Source organism: Danio aesculapii, chromosome 19 (assembly GCF_903798145.1).
Source record: "Danio aesculapii chromosome 19, fDanAes4.1, whole genome shotgun sequence".
Taxonomy (NCBI): Eukaryota; Metazoa; Chordata; class Actinopteri; order Cypriniformes; family Danionidae; genus Danio; species Danio aesculapii.
In genome coordinates, this window is record NC_079453.1 from 1,719,360 (window position 1) to 1,743,740 (window position 24,381).

The 24,381-nt window shown below is 37.8% G+C and overlaps 3 protein-coding genes across 3 annotated transcripts in view; 2 read left to right on the top strand and 1 right to left on the bottom strand.

Annotated features, from left to right (window-relative positions):
• The window catches only part of oxsm (3-oxoacyl-ACP synthase, mitochondrial), a 7,928-nt gene extending 3,652 nt beyond the window's left edge, over window positions 1-4,276 (bottom strand). The window contains exons 1-2 of the mRNA XM_056480153.1: window positions 4,192-4,276; window positions 2,472-3,257 (exon numbers count right to left, since the gene is read on the bottom strand). Of these exons, the coding sequence (XP_056336128.1) occupies window positions 2,472-3,220 (749 nt within the window). The 5' untranslated portion in view covers window positions 3,221-3,257; window positions 4,192-4,276. The remainder of the gene's footprint in view (window positions 1-2,471; window positions 3,258-4,191) is intronic.
• Window positions 4,277-6,924: 2,648 nt separating this feature from the next.
• Window positions 6,925-14,479, top strand: LOC130246980 (E3 ubiquitin-protein ligase TRIM39-like). The gene is made up of 6 exons (XM_056480155.1): window positions 6,925-7,436; window positions 7,525-7,620; window positions 9,611-9,778; window positions 9,854-9,983; window positions 13,665-13,700; window positions 13,793-14,479. The coding sequence occupies exons 1-6, from the start codon at window positions 6,927-6,929 to the stop codon at window positions 14,338-14,340; spliced, it is 1,488 nt and encodes a 495-aa protein (XP_056336130.1). The 5' UTR covers window positions 6,925-6,926; the 3' UTR covers window positions 14,341-14,479.
• Window positions 14,480-18,624: 4,145 nt separating this feature from the next.
• On the top strand, window positions 18,625-24,082 carry LOC130246694 (E3 ubiquitin-protein ligase TRIM39-like). The gene is made up of 8 exons (XM_056479797.1): window positions 18,625-18,748; window positions 18,968-19,043; window positions 20,910-21,460; window positions 21,576-21,671; window positions 22,051-22,197; window positions 22,273-22,402; window positions 22,954-22,989; window positions 23,090-24,082. Exons 2-8 carry the CDS (start codon window positions 18,980-18,982, stop codon window positions 23,635-23,637), a joined length of 1,572 nt encoding a protein of 523 aa, XP_056335772.1. The 5' UTR covers window positions 18,625-18,748; window positions 18,968-18,979; the 3' UTR covers window positions 23,638-24,082.
• Window positions 24,083-24,381: the final 299 nt, after the last annotated feature.

Consider the following 24,381-nt stretch of genomic DNA (forward strand, 5'->3'; position numbering starts at 1 on the left):
ATTTCAGCTGCTGTCTGGGCATTCCCTGCCTTTCTACACCTCCCATTCTTCATGTGTTCAATACTTTTTCCCTTCGTCATTTCATTTTATTAAGCATAACTTCATTTGTCAACTTAATTAATTTTGTTTTCTTTGCATGTATGGATTTCTTTGGTTGTTACCAACATCTGGTTAAAATTTCAACTCAACGGCACCTTTAGAAATATATTTTGTGAGAAAAATGGTGACGTGTTCAATACTTATTTATTGCCACTTCAGCAACTTATGGCTATATCGTGGCCAAATGGATATACATTAAATATTACATGACAAAAACAAATTCGTATTATACTAAAAAAGTTACTCAGACAAATATATAAAATATAAATAGATCAAATTCACACAAATTAATTGTATTAAATATTTGAATACAAAAATGTAAACGAAATTAATGTACATTTTAATCACATTTTTTACATTTAAATTATTATGTATGGATTTCTTTGGTTGTTACCAACATCTGGTTAAAATTTCAACTCAACGGCACCTTTAGAAATATATTTTCTGAGAAAAATGGTGACGTGTTCAATACTTATTTCCCCCACTGTATCATATAAGTGGTGTGGTGTTAGTAAGGCCTGCGATCGATGTGAGTCCTAATGCCCCAGTATAGTGAAGAGGACACTGTACTGTCAGTGTGCGCCGTCTTCCGGATGAGACGTTAAACAGTAGTCTGACTGTCTGTGGTCGTTAATAATCGCATGGCACTTCTGGTAAAGAGTAGGGGTGTGACCAGTGTGCAAATTATAAACTGACAATCAGGGGGTGGTCAACCATTTTGGTTAGTACATGATTCAGTCATTTCAGTGTTTCCTCTAGGATTTTTTCCAGCTGTGGCGGCAGGCCTTTTTTACACAGATCTACCAACTACCTGTGGCGTTATTTCAATGACAAATGTCGTGAGCGCAGTATTACGAGTCGAGATCGCATTTATGTAATAGCCTACAGCATGCCAATCTCTTTGCTTGCGCGCCGATATCCTCTGCTCGTGTACAAAGCTTCTTGCGCGCCCTCAAATACGCGCTGCTCAAGCGCAGACAGTGTTGCCAGATTGGGCGGTTTTGAATTTATTTTTGCGGTTAAAAAGTGACATAGTGAAAGTAGTGAAAATTTGGACGGTTTTGCAACGGCGTGCCCGCCAGCCCCGGTCTGCCCTCATAAACCTGTTTTGATCTCCCAAAGAGATGCCATAGCCCCCGTTCATCGCATACATATGCTTAGAACAGTGTATAAACGCTTGTGATCTCGACAGCTTTTGGGCTGGAAACAGCATCATCTGGCAACACAGCGCAGATCTTCTTGTGCGCTCTCAAATAAACGCTGCTGAAGTGTGATTTAGTTCGTTTATGTAACGAGTATGTCTCCAACATTTATTAGATTTGCTAGGAATACTTATAAATGTCTCCAATAGACCTACAGAGCAGTATTAATGCGTCCTGAAGTAAAGTGAAACAGCTATACGTCGTGTTTGCTGGCCTCACGCATCACGCACCTGTCAGTCAGCCAGTCAGTCAGTCAGCAGGTAACCTTAAAAGGTTAAACAAATAGCGCACAGCACTACTACGGTCGTTTACAGAAAAGTTCACGCTGTTATAATTCACTTACCCTTTAATACGTTTTGGTGCGATGATAACCCGCTATTAAAAAAAAAACATGTTTTGAATGAGAAGCTGTAATGTAGCCGTGGCGGGATTGATTTTGGTGTGGCGCCCCGCCATGGAAGAATGAATGTAGCGGAAACCATGCACTTATGTTGCATTTAGGTTTGCATTCTGACCTACAGTATTCTCTGATTAGCCATTTCAGATGTTACTGTAGATTAAACTACAAACTATGCATCTAATTTGACTTTACCTTCAGGCTAAATGTAGATACAAGCACCTATTTTACAAGACAATAAAGTCTTAGTGAACACGATGTCTATTGGATCTGACATTTTCAGACTTTTTTCGTGAATAGACTGGCGTGATTAAGCATTCACAATGGTTTCAACCATTATAGGGGTGGTCAAAACTATATTTGTATTATCTATTATTTTAATTCTTAACATTATTATTTAAAATACAGATCAGAGTGAAATATTTCTCAATATTAAAAGGCTGACCTAACATACATCTTGTTCTGACGTCCTTCAGGGGGGATCAAGCATTAATTAAGGGGGTCAATCCCCCCTAAACTCCTTTGTAATTCGTACCCTGGGTGAGACCCCGGTGTCCCGGCCTAATTTCCTCCATCGGCCCTTACCGATTATGGTCTCCCAATCATCCCCATGCACAGAATTGGCTCTATCAGTCTCTCCACTCCCCCAATAGCTAGTGTGTGGTGAGCACACTGGCACTGTTAAATGCGCTGTATAAATACACACATTACATTATACACCAAACCAAAACCGTGACCTAAATCAGTATCGCTGCGCCCTTAATAATACTTGCCTAGTGCTTAGAGCCCGAGCGCGAGCAAACCCAGCGATGGCGAGTGGTCCGATACAGGCCTCCGTCCCACCGGCGAGCATCACCTCAGCATCACCGTGAGAAATAAACCGTGCAGCGTCACCGACAGCATGAGCTCCTGTGGTGCAGGCGGTGGACACGGCATGATTGGGACCCTTCAGTTTGTGTTTGATGCTGATGTGTCCTGCTGCCATGTTCACCAGTATCCGCGGCACAAAAAACGGGCTGACTTTGCTGTATCCGCGTGTCTGGAAGGCGGAAGCGGTGCGATAAATCTCCTCCAGGGGAACCATACCCATCCCGACCGCCACACCAGTGCTTTCCTGCTCCTCAGGGCTTCTGGGATACCATCCACAGTCATTTAGAGCTAAACTAGCAGCTCCAATCGCCATCACTGTAGCCTGAGACATGCTGTTGATTTCTGCTTTGGATGCGAATGATTCTTGGTCGAAATCTCCAGGTTTTTCTCCTCTCGGGACGCGAGCTGCTACTTTACACGGGATGCTTTTATACTCCTCTCCGTTTAAAGCAACCAATCCGCTTTCTCCAGCAATCAGACGCTGCCATGCAAGAGCACTTCCTGTCCCGAGCGGAGACACGAGGCCGATGCCGGTGATCACCACACGTCTGGGACTGGAGTGTTTTCTTGCTGAGCAGATCTTGATGATGCTGGATTGAGATATGGAGGAGAGGGCTGGAAAATGCCTCCTCTGAAAGCATCTCAGAGACATCCTGAGGAGCGTGTGCTGAGGCTACATCAGATATTCACTGCAAAACAGATAAAAAAAAGATCAAATTCGTGCCTCACATTAAAGGTGCATGATAATTTGTCGATTCGAACACAGATTTCATCTTACTTATAACCAGATCAGACAGAATCTGCAGATTTATGTCTTTTTTGGTATTTCTCCATAGCATTTTTCCTTTAAATCTGTGGATTTATGCAGAATGATTGTGAGAGTCTAGGAGATACATCAAAATAATAAAAACTATCAAAATACACTATCTGTGTGGAGTTTGCATGTTCTCCCCGTGTTGGTGTGGGCTTCCTATGACTATGAGTACAACATTGTTCACAGTCAATTAAAGTAGCATGGTAAACACTAAACAATATAGGGGTTTTTGTCACAAGTTCTCACTTTGTTAAAAATTAACAAATGCGTGAGTATAAAACCAACTTTACCTCAATCTAAATGAATAAGTAAGTTTTGAAAAGACGCTTTTTAAGTTAACATTATAATAGTAATAGTAATATATATGTAATATATATATATATATATATATATATATATATATATATATATATATATATATATATATAATATATAATAGTAATATTATGCTTTAAGCATGTCACACAGTTGCAGTACCCACATATATTTCATAAAACTATAACATCATATTATACTGATATATATATATATATATATATATCTTTAAAGTATGTCGTAAATTATATATATATATATATATATATATATATATATATATATATATATATATATATATATATATATATATATAATTTTACGACATACTTTAAAGAAAATTTATAATAACCTTGAATGATTTCACATTATTAAGATTAATTAATAAGATTAGTAACGTCATTGTGCGCTTAATATAGTCATGCAAGAGTTGACGTATACCTACTTAATAAGACTATTTAGCTAATTTAACGACAGGTCATTATAATACGTACTGTTATTCATGGATCCAGCAGTGGCTGAAGTAAACAGACCAACCAGTCAGACACACAGAAGGCTGGAGACAGAACAACTTCCGGATAATGGTGGTTTCTATAATAAAAGTCTCTACACTTCGTGCTAAAAGTCTTTAAAATGGCCATGTTTGCGAATAACGCCATTTTGTCAAATAAACCAAGTTTAGGTTTTATTTTCCCAAGCTAAAATAACCATCAGAAAACGTTCCTGGTCTTATTTTAAAATTTGTACTGGCACGAAAAATGTATATTTTTTTGTATTTTAAAATACATATTTTTTAGTATTATTTTTAAAAGTTGCTAAAATAATTTATTTTTATCTTGTTTTATTGATGATTTTGTAACTTTTACTTTACTTTTTATTTTATTAACACTTTTATTTATTTAGTTTAAGTTAATTTCTCAGTTAATATATAATTTCTGGTGCAAACCAAAGCGAAGTTTAACATCTGCTCAATGTTATTGAAAGGTGCTGAAGCCCTACCCGACAGCACCTCGCCTCTTTTTGAAATCTCCTCTAGACACGCCCCTCACTGCTGATTGGCTGCAGTGTATTTGGCTCCATCAGTCTATGGTATTTCCCAGATTTTCCACTACATGTGATTATCTTTATATTTTTGGGTGCTAATTGTTATTTTATTCGGTTAGATTTTTCATTGACACGTGCAAGTTTTCTACACTGTATATTTTAGCTTACTGTATGTTTTTTTATGTAGTTTTACTTTCAGTTTTAGATCACGAAAATACCATTGTCTGACATCAGTTCAGAGGAAGTGAAACTAATATGATGAGCCGGACAATATACGTCTAAAACGATCGATCTGTATAAAAATAGCCGTTTAAACACACACCTGATACTGACAGGTAAGTGATAGAAAAAATGAGACCTGAAGCCGTTTCTAATGTAAGCTTATGTACAGCACGTGATTCGTTCATTCATGCATTTATGTATGTACAGTATGTGTAAATATATATATATATATATATGTGTGTGTGTGTGTGTGTGTTTGTGTGTATATATGCATGTATGTGTATAGTTATTTACGTATGTGCGTGTCTGTGTTTGTATTTAATTTATGTGTGTGTGTGTGTGTGTGTGTGTGTATGCATGTGTCAGGGCTGCATGATATATGTACAGTATGTGTAAATATATAGATAAATAAATAAATATATATATATATATATATATATATATATATATATATATATATATATATATATATATATGTGTGTGTGTGTGTGTGTAGTTATTTACGTATGTTTGTGTCTGTGTTTGTATTTAATTTATGTGTATGTGTGTGTGTGTATATGCATGTATGTGTATAGTTATTTACGTATGTGTGTATCTGTGTTTTATTTAATTTGTGTGTGTGTGTGTGTGTGTGTGTGTGTGTGTGTATGCATGTGTCAGGGCTGCATGATATTGGAAAAATCTAACATTGCAAGTTTTTGTTTTTCTGTGATGTATTTTGAAATATCGGGGGTGACACGGTGGCTCAGTGGGTAGCACAATCGGCTCACAGCAAGAAGGTTGCTGGTTCGAGTCCCGGCTGGCTCAGTTGGCATTTCTGTGTGGAGTTTGCATGTTCTCCCCGTGTTGGCGTGGGTTTCCTCTAGGTCCAAACACATGCGCTATAGGGGAATTGATGAACTAAATCGGCCGTAGTGTATTAGTGTGTGTGTAAATGAGTGTGTATGGGTGTTTTCCAGTACTGGGTTGTGGCTGGAAGGGCATCCGCTGCGTGAAACATATGCTGGAATAGTTGACGGTTCATTCCGCTGTGGCGACCCCTAATAAATATAGGACTAAACCGAAAGAAAATTGAATATATTGTGATATCAATACAATTTCCCAAGATGACTTAAATATCTGAAATGTTTGGAATAGTGTATGGAAATAATTTATTATTTTAAATAGATTGTTATCATTCTGTAGGGTAGTGCATCTGTATAAAATACAATAAACAATCTGCAAGCACAGATCAATGCATTAAAGCAAAAATAGAAATGAAATAAACATTTTTATGGTCTTCGAGGAGTCTAACAGCATTCAGGTATGCAGTAATTGTATAATTAAATGTAAAATAACACTGCGTAGTCTTCGTTGTAATAATTATTTAATAAAATACATTTTTGTAAAAGTTAAAAACTGTATAATGTCTTATAAAATCCTCATGCAACCACAGTATCCCCAAAAACACATGCAAATAATAAACTATAATCCCGATTCAACATTGCAAATCCTGCGATGTGTCTATTACGAATAATCACACTGCGATATCGATGCTAAAACAATATATTGTGCAGTACTAATGTATTTATCTATGTGTTCATTTATTTCATTAATTTTCCTTCAGCTTAATCCCATTAGTCATCAGCGGTCGCCACTGCAGAATGAACCGCCAACTTATCCAGAAATGTTTTACACAGTGGATGCTCTTCCAGCTGTAACCCAGCACTGGGAAACACCCATACACACTCATTCACACACACACACTCACTAAATTCCCCCTATAGCGCATGTGTTTGGACGGTGGGGGAAACCGGAGCACCCGGAGGAAACCCACACCAACATGGGGACATGCAAACTCCATATCGAAATGACAACTGGGCTAGCAGGGACTCAAACCAGCGACCTTCTTCCGACAATGCTATTCACCGTGTCGCCCCATGTTCATTTATTCATGCATTTATTTTTATTTCTCCTAACAGATATGTCTTCCTCCGGTGGTCCGCTGACTGAAGAGCTCTCTGTGTGTTTGGATGTGTTCATTGCTCCGGTCAGCACTCCATGTGGACACAACCTTTCCAAAAACAGCCAGATCTGTCAAAACAATAAAGAAACACTGAAACAAAGACCTGATCTGAAGATCAACACCACACTCAGAGAGATCTCAGATCACTATAAAGTCAAGAGGCCTGATAAAGAACCTGTAGTTGTGTGTGATCTGTGTGAGGACAGAAAAGCAGTGAAATCATGTCTGGTGTGTCAGAGCTCTTACTGTGAAACTCACCTGGAGCCTCATTTAAAGGTGACGGGATTAAAGAAACACAAACTGATGGATCCTGTGAGTAATTTAGAGGACTATATCTGTCAGACACACCAGAGACCTCTGGAGCTCTTCTGCAGAGATGATCAGACGTCTGTGTGTCTCCATTGTGCTGTGACAGACCATAAAACACACAACACTGTTCTTCTGGAAGACGAGAATCAAAAGATGAAGGTAGAGCTGCTTTTAAATAGTTTATATAATAGATAGTGTATAATAAAAGAGTTCGCATGCATATTCTTGTGTTGTTCTCTGTCTATAGACTCAGCTGATGAAGACACAGAGAGACGTGCAGAAGATGATCCAAGACAGATTTAAGGAGATTGAGGCCCTCAAACACTCAGCAGAAGCCAGAAAAGTGAGTTCAACATGTTTATTGTTCATTTAGCTGCAGTCCTGATGTACCATATCTGTTGATCAAATGTTTCTGTTTTTTGTGATTCAGGTGTTTTCTGTTTATTTACAGTTATGAGTTGCATTATGGGATCTCTGCCGTTTAACTAAGCAACTCTTATTGACAATTTAGTAGTTTGAAACAATCTATCATATAAGAAATATACATATTTATATATACAGTCAGAATTATTCACCCCCCGTGTTTATTTTTTCCCCCAATTTCTGTTTAAAGGAGAGCAGATTTCTTCAACACATTTCTAATCATAATAGTTTAATAACTCATCTCTAATAACTGATTTATTTTATCTTTGTCATGATGACAGTAAATAATATTAGACTAGATATTCTTCAAGACACTTCTATACAGCTTACAGTGACATTTAAAGGCCTAACTAGGGTAATTAGGTTAACTAGGCAGGTTAGGGTAATTAGGCAAGTCATTGTATAATGATGGTTTGTTCTGTAGACTATCGAAAACAAATATAGCTTAAAGGGGCTAATAATATTGACCTTAAAATGGCTTTTAAAAAATTAAAACTGCTTTTATTCTAGCTGAAATAAAACAAATAAGACTTTCTCCAGAAGAAAAAATATTATCAGACATACTGTGAAAATTTCCTTGCTCTGTTAAACATCATTTGGGAAATATTTTAAAAAGAAGAAACAATTGAAAGGAGGTTTAATAATTCTGACTGTATATTTGACAGCATGTTTTTCCTAGGAATAATATTTCTAAAGGAGCTGTTGACATGGAATTGAAGCAGATTTTGGTAAAAACCCAACCAATATAAACATAAAAATAATCAAAAAAATCTGAAAAATGAGTTCTGTGTAATAATAATAAAATAAAACTCCTGAAATGGATCTATTACTTTATATAAAAGGCTTTTTTTGGTGATGGCAGCTTAAAACCCCTTGCACTTAACTTAATTAGCGTTGTTTTCTTCGCATATCTTTATTTCTTTGAAAAGGTCAAGCCAACAGCACATTTAGAAATATGTTTTCTGAGAAACAATTATGATGTGTTCAATACATTTCCCCTGCTGTATATATATATATATATATATATATATATATATATATATATATATATATATGTGTGTGTGTGTGTGTGTTTGTGTGGGTGTGTGTGTGTGTGTGTGTGTGTGTGTGTGTGTGTGTGTGTGTGTGTGTGTGTGTGTGTGTGTGTGTGTGTGTGTGTGTGTGTGTCAGTTAAAAAAACAGAAAAAATACTGGCAGTTTATTACCAGGGTTTGTACTGTAATTTACAACACCAGTACAAACAATATATCATAACTATTGAAAAATATCAATAAAAGTAGATTTTGAAAGATTTGGTTCCAAAAAAAACACAAAAAGAAAACTATTTACAGATATTTTACATGTCTTGTAGAGTTGTTCTGTGCATTACATTGTAGCACCAGTAGGTGGCGAGTGGGTCATAAAGTTTAAAGCAGGGGTCACCAAACTTGTTCCTGGAGGGCCGGTGTCCTGCAGATTTTAGCTCCAACCTTAATTAAACACACCTGAACAAGCTAATCAAAGTCTTACTAGGTATATTTGAAACATCCAGGCAGGTGTGTTGAAGCAAGTTGGAGCTAAACTCTGCAGGCACACCGGCCCTCCTGGACCGAGATTGGTGACCCCTGGTTTAAAGGATAGTTCACCCAAAAATGAATTTTTACTTACGCTCCCTTGGGTGTTTTTTCTTCTGTTGAACACAAAAGAAGATATTTAGAAAAAAAATGTAAAACCTGTAACCATTGACTTCCATAGTATTTGTTTTTCTATTGTGCAAGTCAATGGTTACAGGTTTTCAGCTTTCTTCTAAACATCTTCTTTTGTGTTTGTACTTTATAAAGAATGATATAAATGCACATGATAAATGAATCATCCAGTGCAGGAAGAAGTTTAATGTGTTTGAACAGACTTAACATTGATTCTCACCTCAGAGAGTCTACACTGACCTACTGAAACTGATGGAGGATCAGCAGAAAGCAGCGGAGGAACAGGATTCAGAGCAGATATCAGCGCTGGAGCAGGAGATCTCTGAGCTGAAGAACAGAAACACTGAGCTGGAGCAGCTCTCACACACTGAAGATCATCTACACCTCGTACAGGTCACTCTACACATCTCTGAGCATCACAATCATTACACAAGCACACTATAACACACATTTATCCTCTCTCTGTAGATTCACTCTTCCCTGAGCAGCTTCAGAAACACCAGGAGCAGGTCTGAGATCAGTTTGAAGAATCAGGAGACTCTGAAGAAAGCTCTGACTAAACTGAAGGAGTCCATAGATGAGAAACTCAAGCAAACTGGTGGGTGAATATCAAATACACCACGCAATGATGTCAAGTCATCATCTTTTAAAGAGATAGTTACCTAAAAAATGAAATTCTGTCATCATTTACTCACCTATCACACGTTCCAAACATATTTGATTTTCTTTCTTCTGTTGAACACAAAAGAAGATATTTTGAAGAATGCTGAAAACCTGTCACCATTGACTCCCATAGGATTTGTATACAATAAGACACTACAGGTGTCTTTATAATATAAATATAATAAGATACATTACCAAAACAAATGTATATTGTGCAGATTTAGTTTCTGTGTTTGGTATTGTGCAGTTCAGATTGGTTACACTTCTTACTGCTTGAGTTGTGGAGCAAAATAATTTACACATTTAAAAGTCATTTTAATAAGAGACATATTAACAGAATTATCAAAACTAAGGAGATTATACTTTTATAAAAGAATGCAATGGTGCCTTCTAATCAGTTTCCTGTCTAAAACTTTTCAAACTTTCCAAGAGCAGCATTCGAGGGCTGAAACTCCATTGAAAATTGTCTTGATCACCAGCTATCCACTATACACCAGGGCTGGACTGGGACAAAAAATCAGCCCTGGCATTTTGGGACAGAGCGGCCCACTACATTCAATCAAAATGCCACCCATCTGTGCACACCCTTGAATATGTTTACCAACTCCCATTCTATAAAAGTAGGAAATAATGAGAGTTGACAAATTAAAAACTTAACTTTTTTATTTATTATTATAATAAAACTATAATCCACACTGGACGTCCATCTTGTGCGTGCCTGTGTGTTTTGAGGGAGCCTATATTAAATAATGAACATAACAATAATGTTGATTAACCTAATAAAGATAAATAATAAAAGCAATGTGTCATAGACGCTTAAAAATGTTTGAATCAACAAAGAAACATCAAACATAGATTAAAGATTGTACATAGTCAATCAAATGAACTTAAACAATTAAAAAATGCAACAAATATTTGTTTGGGCCCGAACTACTAATACTTTTTTTTTAATATTTAGTTTTGTTTTGCTTAAGTTGCACACTACTTTGGTCACGTATAAATATCATTGTAATTATATTGTATAAATAATATTGTAACTATAAGCCTACATCATGCTGACGATCAAAAACAAAATGCCATGATATCTCATGCAATTGTCTTCTGACCGAGTGCATCTTAAAATACATGAATGACACTCCTCATAGAGCTTGAGTCGCACATTCTTTATGATATATAATTTGTAAAATAGACTTGCGGGTTAAGGAAACAGCATAGGAGGAAGTTGCCACGGGCCTTAAAGTTATTAAAAAGTATATTTATATAGACAGATAGGTAAATAGATAGAATAGACAGTAATATATTGATCTTTGCAACAGTTGTCGATCCGCTGAGCGCTGCAGACGCCTGCTCGCCGCTTCTGCTCTCACGCGCCCAAAATGGAAATTTATGATTGGGTCAGCCCAATGTCAATAAAGAAAAGAACCAATGGGCTGCAGATTATGTCACATGGGCCGGTCAGATCATAAGAAGATGATCAGCCCGGCCCAAAAAGTACGTCGGCCCAGCGGGAAACTGCCCGGTCTGCCAGATGGCCAGTCCGCCCCTGCTATACACTACACATCACATCACACTAAAGCTGCGGTCACACTAGAGTTGGATAAAGCTGCGGTCACACTAGAGTTTGATAAAGCTGCGGTCACACTAGAGTTTGATAAAGCTGCGGTCACACTACAGTTTGTGTGTGCGAAATTCTGTCGCATGTCGCTGCGAAAAGAGGCGGGATTTAACAGAATGTTTGGAAATAAATTTTTTTTTTTTTTAATTTCTGTTCACAGGGGTCGTGTTTTGATCCTCGATTGGTCTCACGCAGTCAAGTGATGCGATTTCGCAGGTCAGAGTACACCAAGCTTGAACTTTGCACCGCAGCAACCTGCGAAACTTAATGCACAACCTTGCGTTTCCGGTCTGACGCATTTGTGTGCGTATGAATGGAAGTCTATGGGGAGAAAAGCCCAGTGTCACCAATGCTTAATGCAAAATTCTGTCGTACGTCGCTGTGAAAAGGGGCGGGATTAAACAAGATGATTAGACATTAAAAAAGCGAGCGATTGCTCAATGTTTTAAATTTCTGGCCAGAGAGGTCCTGTTTTGATCCTCGATTGGTCTCACGCAGTCAAGTGATGCGATTTCGCAGGTCAGAGTTCACCAAGCTTGAACTTTGCACTGCAGCGACCTGCGAAACTTGACGCATGACCTTGCGTTTCCGGTCTGATGCATTTGCGTGCGTATGAATGGAAGTCTATGGGAAGAAAAGCCCAGTGTGACCGCAGCTAGCGCTCTACAATTCCCATCATGCCGTTTCACACACCGGTTTCTGTTCACCACTGATGACTGACACACAGCCGAATTTCGTCATCTGTACTACTTATACACCACACATTCACATGATTTGTGGTCATCATGAGATGATATTTGTTTTCGCCTGCCGCGTTCTTGATCTTTCATTCATTCATTCATTTTCTTTTCGGCTTAGTCCCTTTATTAATCTGGGGTCGCCACAGCAGAATGAACCGCCAACTCATCCAGCATTTGTTTTATGCAGCGGTTGCCCTTCCAGCTGCAACCCATCACTGGGAAACGCACACACACTTATTCACACACACACACACTACGGACAATTTAGCCTACCCAATTAACCTGTACCACATGTCTTTGGACTGTGGGGGAAACCGGAGCAGCCGGAGGAAACGGAGCAGCCGGAGGAAACCCACGCGAACACAGGGAGAACATGCAAACTCCACACAGAAACGCCAACTCACCCAGCCGAGGCTCGAACCAGCGACCTTCTTGCTGTGAGGCGACAGCACTACCCACTGCGCCACTGCGTTGCCACGTTCTTGATCTTAGTTCTGTTATTTAATATTCTGAATGCAGCCTAGTTTTTGAACTTATGCCTGTTTTCAACCACATTTTGGATGCCCTGTGTGTACCTGTTTTGCCCGTTTTGACCATTGACTGCTTACATGAATACACTTATTAAATTGCACTTGGATCCTTCTGTTGTTCAGTCTTGCATGATAGAAATTACTGTGGTAAAACAAATGTTTATATTTTAAAGACATTTAATGCAGTGCTTCGTGTCCTGTCCTGTATCAGGCAAGGCAAGGCAAGGAAAGTTTATTTATATAGCACATTTCATACACAGTGGCAATTCAAAGTGCTTTACATAAACAGGAATAAAAGAAACAAGTATAAGAGAAATAAAAACAAATAATAAAAATGGTTTAAAATATATATATAAAAAAAAATAATAAGCATAAAAACAGATAAAATGTGTTATATGAAGGTCAGTGAAGGTCATTGAAAATCAGATCTTAAAATCAGCGATCACAGTTCACTGTAAGTGCTTGATCTGGCTTACTGAAAATTAAAAGTCCATTGGAAGTACATTAACATACTGAAATAAAAGTCCTCAGCAACTTCCGAGTTTTGCTGACTGTACTATTGTGCTGAGAATGCTTACTTAAGGGTCCCAATAAACATGGCATGGTTAATTCATGATTGATTTTGGTACCATTTACAACTTATGACAGTGGAAACTTTAATAATTGCGCACTGTTCATTGAAAATAAGCCATAAATTCACACATTTCCTGATGTTTTCTTGTCATTATTAGTCTCTGCAGAGCTGAAGTGGATGCAGCAGTATGCAGGTACAGCGTGTCTCTAGATAACATTCATATATTCTCATTACTACTATATAATCTGATTAAAATCGGACTTAAAAATCAATGTGTTTTCTCAGTGGACGTGACTCTGGATCCTCATACAGCTCATCCTGAACTCATCCTGTCTGATGATGGAAAACAAGTCAGCTGTGGAGATATCTGGCAGAAATTACCCAACAAACTAGAGAGATTTAATAGATATCTATCTGTTCTGGGAAAAGAGGGATTTTCCACAGGGAGATTTTATTTTGAGGTGCAGGTAAAGGGAAAGACGGACTGGACTTTAGGAGTGGCCAGAGAATCGGTTGACAGAAAAGGAGACATCAAAGTGAGTCCTAAAACTGGAAGCTGGACTGTGGCTTTGATTAATGGAAATAAGTTGAGCGCTCGTGATGATCCTCCAGTCTCTCTGTCTCTGAGAGTGAAGCCGCAGCGGGTCGGTGTGTTTGTGGATTATGAGGAAGGTTTGGTCTGCTTTTATGAGGTGGAGTCCAGCTCTCATATCTACTCCTACACTGATCAGTCTTTCAATGAAAAACTTCATCCGTGTTTTAGTCCAGGGTTTAATTGTGAAGGTGAAAACTCAAGTCCACTGATCATCACTCATCTCAGTAACAATCACTGAACATACACCCCATATTTGTTTTTGAATGTCCAGGCATTAGTTTTAGGCATATTTTGGGCAATTTTTCACTGGATCTGAATAATGTCTGCTCTGTTTACAGTAATTGCAACATCTAAATAAAGATGGTTGTGTTAGGCGATCAGGGTTTAAAAATCTAAATTAAAAAATGTATATTATTATTACACTTGAATTTTCTTTAGATTAACCAAAATGTTTATTTGTTTTATTCTATAATGGTCTGGCTACATTTCTTTAAACATTTCAAATAAAAAAGATTGACTGTTTTTCCAAATAAGCTCTAAATGACAATATAGTTTTTTGTTTTAGTAAAATAATTAATTTATTTTATTATTATATTTGATTTTATTCAACTACTGATGATATTTCTTCCTAATTTAAAATTTAAATGTATAAAATAACAAAAAAAAGTGCCACATTTGTGAGGGTTTTTGGTTGCCATGTGTGTTTCTGTTTAATATTGGTTGTGTACTTCCACATGTTTTCTCATGTCATATTTAGTTTGTCCCCATTTTGTCCTTGTTGGTTGTCCCAGTGACGTAATTCTCTGCCTACCCTGACACTTATTTATCCTACTGTGTTTAATTCCTTTGTTTCAGGCATTATTTGTTGGTTGGTGAATGTGTGCTTCAGTTGTTTCACTAGTCCCTTCTCTTAATATCTGTATATGCTCAGTTTGTTGGATATAACAAACACTTTTTTAACTGCACATGGTTTTTATGATTGTAAGTCTTTATCCTATAAAGCTATTGAGTTTATATATATGAAAAACTGAAAAAACTACTACGCTCTACTAAAAAAAAACAGCTTAAACCAGCCTAGGCTGGTTTGCTGGTTTTAGCTGGCCGACCAGCCTGGTTTTAGCTGGACAGGCTGGAAAATGACCAGCTAAAACCAGCTTGACCAGCTTAGACAGGCTGGGAGCCCAGCTAAACCAGCTATGTCCAGCTTAAACCAGGCAGGTCAAGCTGGTTTTAGCTGGATTTAGCTGGTCATTTTCCAGCCTGACCAGCTAAGACCAGGCTGCAAATGGCCAAAACCCCTCTAAAACCAGACTGGTCAACCAGCTAAAACCAGCCAACCAGCCTAGGCTGGTTTAAGCTGGATTTTTCAGCAGATACATATATATATAGTTTTATTTGAGGACATTATGAAAAAACTATTTTGACTTCAGATTTTAAGTTTATTGTAATAAATATAAAAACTGTAAAAGGTGTTAATTTGAGAACTACATGTTGGTTTTGTGATTGTAATTAAAGGCTACTGAGCTATACAATGCTATTTAGCATTTGATTTGAGCACATTAGCCGATGAAACAATGGCATTTTTGACGTCTAGTTTGTTGCAATACAGTTTGAATTTGTGACAGTAAGCTATTGAATTTAGACAGGTGTATACCAATGTCGTGAGTAACTGTAGAGACGGTGCCTAAATTTGCGAATATTAAACGTCTATTGACAACGCCAGTAACGTCATACGCAAGTTGACGTACAATATATACAGTTAAGTAACTGAACAATAAAGCTACAGTCAGTGTTATTAATCACAGTTAATCAAACTCTACATTTAGTTTGAGAATCCAGCAGATGTCGAATACATTCAGATCACAGTCGTTGATTCAGATACAGGTAGGAGGTGCTGTGACATCACCACCAGTTCAGAGAAAGTGAAACTAATCATCAACAAAGACGCCAAAAATGATCGTCCTGTTTTTCTTATACTGACAGGTATGTGATAGAAAATGGTAACGTTGAAGCGATTTTTAGTGGAATTGGTCTGATTTCGCAGGGTTTAGGTCAGGGGTAACCAAACTAGTCCTGGTTCCTTCTAATCCCAGTCAGAAACACCCTGGCTAGCTAATAATCAGCTCTAGACTTGCTAGAAACGATTGAGGTGAAGTTGGTTTAAAATTTGCACATTCGAACTTTCTCCTCAATAATATACTTTCAGAAAAGTATATTTTGCGAAGTAGGGAAATCATATTAGCAGTACAACATGTTCACAGTCCAATAGTGCTAATGTTGTTTTCATGTCATGCTTTCAGACCGAATATTCAAAGTAGAATATAGAGACCAAATTGTCACTGTTCAAAAATGAATTAATGTGCGAATATAAAACCAACTTTACCTCAATCTAGAAACGTCCTGGCAGTTGTGTTGAGACAAACTCCAGGACTGAGGTTGGGCACCCCTGGTTATAAGCTTAAATCAGTTTTTGTGACAATTTTTTTTTTACTTGAGTTGATTTCACTTTCACATTTGGCTTTACTTCAAATAACACCAGTTAAAGGTTTGTGGTTAAACCTAGTTATCAAATGAACCAGGGTTTTACTAATACCAAAGAGCATAGAATAATTTTAAGCTCTTTGCTAATACCACAGTTTAACCATGTTACTTATAGTAAAACTGGTTACAATAGTAAGCTAATCAATATGCAAATAATAAAAAGGTTAATACACTTTCACACTTCATAATCCACTTTGATTGAGATTTTTAAAAAACATTAACTTTACTCTCTCATCTAGAAAGATCAAAATATTATCATCACGATACTAAAAAACTTATTAATTCATCGCGCATAATTATTAATGTTGTTGTTGTTTTCGTTCCCTGCAGAGGCTTGAAGAGCAGGAATCCTGGCAGAATCTTCACCGAAAGGAAGAGAAATCAGTAGAAAGAGTTTAGAATTTATTTTCCCGAGTAAGTCAACTACACAAAGTTTTTTTATAAAGAAATTAGTGGTTAAATGACCTCTTTATTGGATATAATATTTGAAATAGATCAGTAGATTAAAGAAGAATTAGTAATACAAAGAAAATTAAAGAAACATGATCCAGATAACAGAACAAGTGTGAGATTTCAGGCACACTTGTTCTGTACTAACATATTCATGTGTCCAGTCTTTTGTTGTAATTATATCACTCAAATAATGCAATGTAAGATTCACTCTTGTATGTGATTGTCATTCCTGAAACATTGCAGCAAAGTACTGGTAAATTTTACAACACAATTTTTGCAGCTCCTTTCTTTTGAACATTGTAAATTAATGCTTCTTTTCACATTATGAAAGTAGCCTACAGTGAGAATACTAAATAATTCTAATATAATTAGTATTATAGACTAACCTTGATCATGAAATCCTTATCTTCATTATTGTTCTGTCCAGTGATGTCCTCCTCCAGCGGTCCACTGAGTGAGGAGCTCCAGTGCTCTGTTTGTCTGGACGTGTTCACTGATCCGGTCACCACTCCATGTGGACACAACTTCTGCAAAACCTGCCTGAATACATGCTGGGAAAACTGCCAGACCTGCAGCTGTCCATACTGTAAAGAAACCTTCAGACAAAGACCTGATCTGAAGATTAACACCACACTCAGAGAGATCTCAGAGCACTATAAACAGAAGAGTCCTCAGAAAGATTTGTTATTAACTGAAGTTATGTGTGATTTCTGTGAGGACAGAAAGCTGAAAGCATTAAAGTCGTGTCTGGTGTGTCAGAGCTCCTACTGTGAAACTCACCTAAAGATTAATTTGAAAGCAGCAGGATTAGGAGTCTATAAAAGAGTTGACTCGAATGAATCATGGAGGTAATGAGTCTTTAGCCATATCGGCGTGACATCAACACAAAACTCAAGCCTTGCCCTTTTGTTGCGCGCCCCCGGCCCCCAGAGCGTGACTCCGCAGCAGGTCGGTGTGTTCGTGGATTATGAGGAAGGTTTGGTCTGCTTTAATGATGTGGAGTCCAGCTCTCATATCTACTCCTACACTGATCAGTCTTTCAATGAAAAACTCAATCACACTGGTCATTTACAAAGACTGAACATCCTGATTGGGTTTTATGTGTCTTGCATATTTCAGGTATTTTCATGTAAGCCTCTATTATTGCAGCTGTTCTGTTTACAGTAATTTCAGCATCTGAATAAAGATTGTTTAGTTGAGAGAAAAATACTATAGACTATAATATGATCAAATAAAAACATTTACAGAATTAAATGATTGAGTACATTGTGTTTATGAATCTCATTTTAATTTGAATCATATTTAAACCTCACATTATAGTTTCGCTCTCATTATGAACAATTATTGACCCATTAAATTAAGTCCTGTACTAGAAGTAGCAGCTATAGTTTGTGGTTCTACATGTAGATTAATAGCCTGAGAATGTCAAACTATTTACTTCCAGCATTTGAGCTTTGCCTTTTCTTTTATTGTTCTGGACACTGATAAGAGATTTATCAGACTTTGACCTTACTGTGGTTCAGTCTGAGATTCAGAGAAATCAAAACTTGATGAGCAACAAAATGGACGCCTTAAACGATCAACGTTTTTCACAACAAAATATTTACTGAGCTGTTCAGAGACCCTCCCGTAAACACACCCGATGCTGACAGGTAAGTGATGGAAATATTATACAGATCACACTAAACTGGAAATCAGGTTTAAGCTAGTAAAACACTCAAGTACTCAAATGTTCACTGCACTGAAATGTTATCAGAGCTGTATTTAAATTCAGTCAAATAATCGGGTTTGTCATTATGTTGGATGATATAAGAGTAACTTAGAGTTTCAGTTCTGCAAAACTGCACCTTTGCTTTTATTTTCATTTAAAGGCTTGAAGAACAATGGCGGAATCTTCACTAAAGATAAGAGAAGTCAGGAGAAAGAGCACAGACATTATACCTCCAAGTACGTCAATCACAAGGTTTAATGAGTTGTTTTTAAATGTGCGGTTCAGAAATAAAAACTTCCTGAGAATTATTGGGAATAGAGTTTATTAACAAAACAGGAAAGTAGGAAGAACTGTTAACCGAATAATGCAGGACACAAGACGGTAACACATTCTGGCAGAGTAGTACACCTTTCCCACAACCAGCATGGACAACAGAGCTATTGCTATTGTCATTTCTGAAGTGGTTAATCTGGTGAGCCCTCTAAAACCCCTTTGGTCTTCTTCGGGCTGACGTCACCAAATATGTCTCTTTTACAGCTATGCAAACATGCGCCGAATACAAGCACCATCAACCAAGGAGGGTGTTGTGTTGCTATTAATGTTAATGGCTTTGCAATCACACGTCAGCATCCAATCACAGCTATTAAAATGTGGTTACGCAGTGCTCTATAGTTTGTATAAACAGATATTACAAGCAAGAATAGTGTGCAGTATGCCATAACTTGCATGAAACGTGAGCACTGCGTTCTGCCATTTCAGAAATGGTGCTCAAAAGAGTTTGTTAGTCTTGTTGGTCATGGTAACCCCACCTTCACCAACTTCTAGCTTACTTTTAGCCAGACAATGTTTTTCTGCTACTTAAGAATAATTTGACTTAGTTTAGAGCTGATACTTTTGGTGTCGAAAGACAAGTAACCAGTTTAAATATAGACTCTGGCTCTGATAAGGACTCCAACTGCCTTGATGAAAAGTGTTATACTATAGGTAGCTGCTCAAGCTCCTGGCCAATGATTCAGATATGCTTTTTTGGATTGACGACCTTGACCATGACTGGGAGAGTAGGCTGTTTTTGTAGCACTTGTCTGACTAATCTCTGTTATTGTAACAGGGAGAGTAGTATCTTCAAGACTGGACTCCATGGTCTTAACTGCGAGGTCAGGCTGCTCTGACCTCTGTGGTTGATATTTTTGATAAGATTTGCTGCTCAGAAATGACCCCCATATCCAAGGGAGGAAAGTCAGTCAGTTTGAGGTCATCCAATGATAGGTGTCTCCGAACAATGGGTTCTAGCCCTCCTGGGATGGGCCTATCCCTATTCTATCCCCATGCCTTCAGTTCAGGAGTCTGTCAACTCTCCCACTGCTTGGGAAACTTTGTCTGCCATGAACACAGGATTATCAAGACTGCACAGGACTGACTTGGACTTAACTGGGACAGACTGATCTTGAATGCTACCTTGAGTCTGGCCACTTTAGAGAATTGTTTGACTCAAGGGTGACCATTGTGGCCTCAGAGGTTAGACTCAGAGGACCCCACCATTGTAACTATTCAGTTAGGATGACTGAAGCCTGAACGCCCTGAATCTCCCATAAAACCTTTTAACTTTTGCATGTATTGGCAGTTTATCAGAAAATAATGTAGTAGATCTCTGTTTATAGTAGTTAGCATCCAAATAAAGATCCCTCCCCACCCCCAGGAGACACTTATCCATGATTTAAGTTAATTGGGCAAAGGATCATGGTTCCTGTCTTTGCTGATGTAGAGATGCTAGTCCCTGTCAGAGTGCCAATCTGCAGTGGCTGGTAGGATGATTCTAAAACTCTTTTTACTGGATCCTTGAGTGTCTGATTCACTCCGCCGTGATTTGTCAAGACAGAAGGAACATGGTCAACAGAGTTTAACAAAATGAGAACACAAAAGAATGAAGCAGGAAATCGATAGGGGACTCAACATAAGTACTGGCTGGTTGGGAATCAGGTAACTCCAGACTCTAAGGTAAATGAGACTAGGTAGGAGCTCAATGAACTGCAACCTTGGAATTGCCTTTTTGCCTAAACTCTAGCTAACAGTAGGTGATGTGTTTTCATTATTGCTCTTTTCAGATATGTCATCCTCCAGTGGTCCACCTACTGAGGAGCTCCAGTGCTCTGTTTGTCTGGACGTGTTCACTGATCCGGTCACCACTCCATGTGGACACAACTTCTGCAAAACCTGCCTGAATACATGCTGGGAAAACTGCCAGACCTGCAGCTGTCCATACTGTAAAGAAACCTTTAAACAAAGACCTGATCTGAAGATTAACACAGCTCTCAGAGAGATCTCAGATTGCTATAAAATCAAGGGTCATCACAAGAAACCTGAAGTTTTATGTGACTTGTGTGGGGACAGAAAGCTGACAGCATTAAAGTCGTGTCTGGTGTGTCAGAGCTCTTACTGTGAAACTCACCTGGAGCCTCATTTGAAAGCAGCAGGATTAAGGAAACACAAACTGATGGATCCTGTGAGTAATTTAGAGGACTATATCTGTCAGACACACCAGAGACCGCTGGAGCTCTTCTGCAGAGATGATCAGATGTGTGTGTGTCTCCAGTGTGTCGTGACAGACCATAAAACACACAGAACTGTTTCTCTAGAAGAGGAGAGTAAAGAGAAGGTAGGCAAAACTACTTATAAAGGGCTTATACTTCCTCAGAGATGATTGATATTGTAAATTATTGGTGCTCATATGAAGTGTTTTCTCAGACTTTTTTGTGGTGTTCTGTCTATAGATTCAGCTGATGGAGACACAAAGACATGTACAGAAGATGATCCAAGACAGATTCAAGGAGATTGAGGACATCAAACACTCAGCAGAAGCCAGAAGAGTGAGTTCAACATGTTTATTATACATCAATTGTTTGCAGTCCTGATTTACAGTTGCATCTGTAGGTGGTCTCAATGATTGTCATTGACATTAATTTGATTTTTATTAATTCATTGAAATTATTATTTTAAAATTAATTATTAAATTACAGCATTGGAAATTGTATAAAAGTGATTATACAAATTTCCATTGTGCTGTTTATCTGAATGGCTAGACTGCCGTGATTACTTGATCACTTTGTGCAGTAACAGAACAGCTCTTCTCAACAGGACCCATGATTTGAGGAATCAACAGTGCTAACAGTGAACGGTAGTGTTTAATGTGCCTGAAAACTTCCTAAAACTCTGATGTATGAGTAGTAACACTGATTTTCACCTCAGAGAGTTTACACTGAACTGCTGGAGCTGATGGAGGAACAGGATTCAGAGCAGATGTCAGCGCTGGAGCAGGAGATCTCTGAGCTGAAGAGCAGAAACACTGAGCTGGAGCAGCTCTCACACACTGAAGATCATCTACACCTCATACAGGTCACTCTACACATCTCTTCGCATCACAATCATTACACAAGCACACTATAACACACATTTATCCTCTCTCTGTAGATTCACTCTTCTCTGAGCAGCTTCAGAAACACCAGGAGCAGGTCTGAGATCAGCATGAAGAATCAGGAGACGCTGAAGGAAGCTCTGATTAAACTAAGAGACTCGATAGATGCGAAACTCAAGCAAACTGGTGGGTCAATATCAAATACACCACACAGATTGCAGCATAATAATCATTCAGGTGCAATAAACGTTGCTGTTTTACCATGGCTGCAGTATGCACAATGATAATCTGCAGCGCCTGAAAACTGAATCGGATGAATTGAGTATTAAATACTTTTTTTTAAATGAAACATGAAAATGAACATGAAATTACACGTTTTTAAATCATTTTAACTCCCCTCTCTCTTTCCCAACGTATCCAAATTATATTATACAGGTAAAGATATTGTCATAAATGCTTTGGGCTAAGACAGATAAAAGAATACACTATATTTCCACATACAACAATACATATATACCAATCAGTAGAGCTGGAGGTATTTGTTGCGTGTGCCAATGTTTGGTTTCGTTCCAGAAACAGTATAAACCGATCCTAAATGTTGTGCTAGTCCTTTAGTTTGGTCAACCAGTGGTCAATGGATGGACTTTCTACGTTCATCCAATAGATCATCCACTTTTAATCATACCTCTAAACCATGTCTTTAAATCCATTTCCTGATGTTTTCTTGTCATTATTAGTCTCTGCAGAGATGAAGTGGATGCAACAGCATGCAGGTATCTCTACACTAGTTTTGCATTTGTACATTGCTGAAATTAATATTAGCACTCCACTAAATCTGTGTATATTGAAGATCATGTTGTGTGTTTTTTTCAGTGGATGTGTCTCTGGATCCTCATACAGCTCATCCTAAACTCGTCCTGTCTGATGATGGAAAACAAGTGAGAGATGGAGACACAAGACAGAAACTACCAGATCATCCAGAGAGATTTGATACATGTATATTTGTCCTGGGAAAGGAGGGATTCTCCTCGGGGAGATTTTATTTTGAGGTGCAGGTGAAGGGAAAGACTGACTGGACGATAGGAGTGGCCAGAGAATCCATTAAACGGAAAGGAGAGCTAAAACTAAGTCCCAGAACTGGATTCTGGACTGTACGGCTGATTAACAGGAATGAATACCATGCCTGTGATGATCCTCCAGTCTCTCTGTCTCTGAGAGTGACTCCGCAGCGGGTCGGTGTGTTTGTGGATTATGAGGAAGGTTTGGTCTGCTTTTATGATGTGGAGTCCAGCTCTCATATCTACTCTTACACTGCTCAGTCTTTCAGTGATAATCTCTATCCATTTTTTGGCCCATGCAGCAATGCTAAAGGTACAAACTCGACTCCACTGATCATCACACCGATCGATTACAGTTACTGAACTCACACCCTGAATGTGTTGGTGTTTGTGCACATGATGAATGGAGTAGTTTTATATTGTTTACATTGTGGATGTTGTAGGCTCACATGCTTGCACTTTCTCTCTCTCTCTCTCTCTCTCTCTCTCTCTCTCTCTCTCTCTCGTCAACAGGCTTATGCATTAAAATACACAACAAAATAAACTACTTTTTTTAACTGTCATATGAAATTTAAGGATTAGGATTCATGCAGGACTCGTTGGAATTGGAATGCAGGAATCATTAATGTAATTTGCTACTGGTGAAGATTTGATTTACCTGCCTACACTGAATCCAGTTCATATCGGATATATTTCTGCATGTGAGAGAGGCCTGAAGCTGATCTGTGTATTGGTCACTTGATCCATGTGGTGTAAATTTGGCCTTAGAGTCCTCTGTTTCAGTCATTGTTTCATGATTTGTTATTATGAGTATCAGTTTTGCAAGCTCTTGCCATTAAAATGTCTTCTATGAGATACTTTGTCTTGATTTTGGGTTTACTTTATTGTATATATTATATATGTCAGGTTTAAAAATATGATCGGGTTTGTCTGTTATCTATCTATCTATCTATCTATCTATCTATCTATCTATCTATCTATCTATCTATCTATCTATCTATCTATCTATCTATCTATCTATCTATCTATGAATATAAATATAAATAAATAAATAAATAAATATATATATATATATATATATATATATATATATATATATATATTGTA

Bases quoted from the DNA above. Each gene is read 5' to 3' on its own strand.
- LOC130246980 (XM_056480155.1), top strand. From the start codon at position 6,927: ATGTCTTCCTCCGGTGGTCCGCTGACTGAAGAGCTCTCTGTGTGTTTG. The intron at 7,437-7,524 runs GTAGAGCTGCTT...CTCTGTCTATAG, and splicing joins ACGAGAATCAAAAGATGAAG to ACTCAGCTGATGAAGACACA. The intron at 9,984-13,664 runs GTGGGTGAATAT...TGTCATTATTAG, and splicing joins TGAGAAACTCAAGCAAACTG to TCTCTGCAGAGCTGAAGTGG.
- LOC130246694 (XM_056479797.1), top strand. From the start codon at position 18,980: ATGGCGGAATCTTCACTAAAGATAAGAGAAGTCAGGAGAAAGAGCACA. The intron at 19,044-20,909 runs GTACGTCAATCA...TGCTCTTTTCAG, and splicing joins CACAGACATTATACCTCCAA to ATATGTCATCCTCCAGTGGT. The intron at 22,198-22,272 runs GTCACTCTACAC...CTCTCTCTGTAG, and splicing joins ATCATCTACACCTCATACAG to ATTCACTCTTCTCTGAGCAG.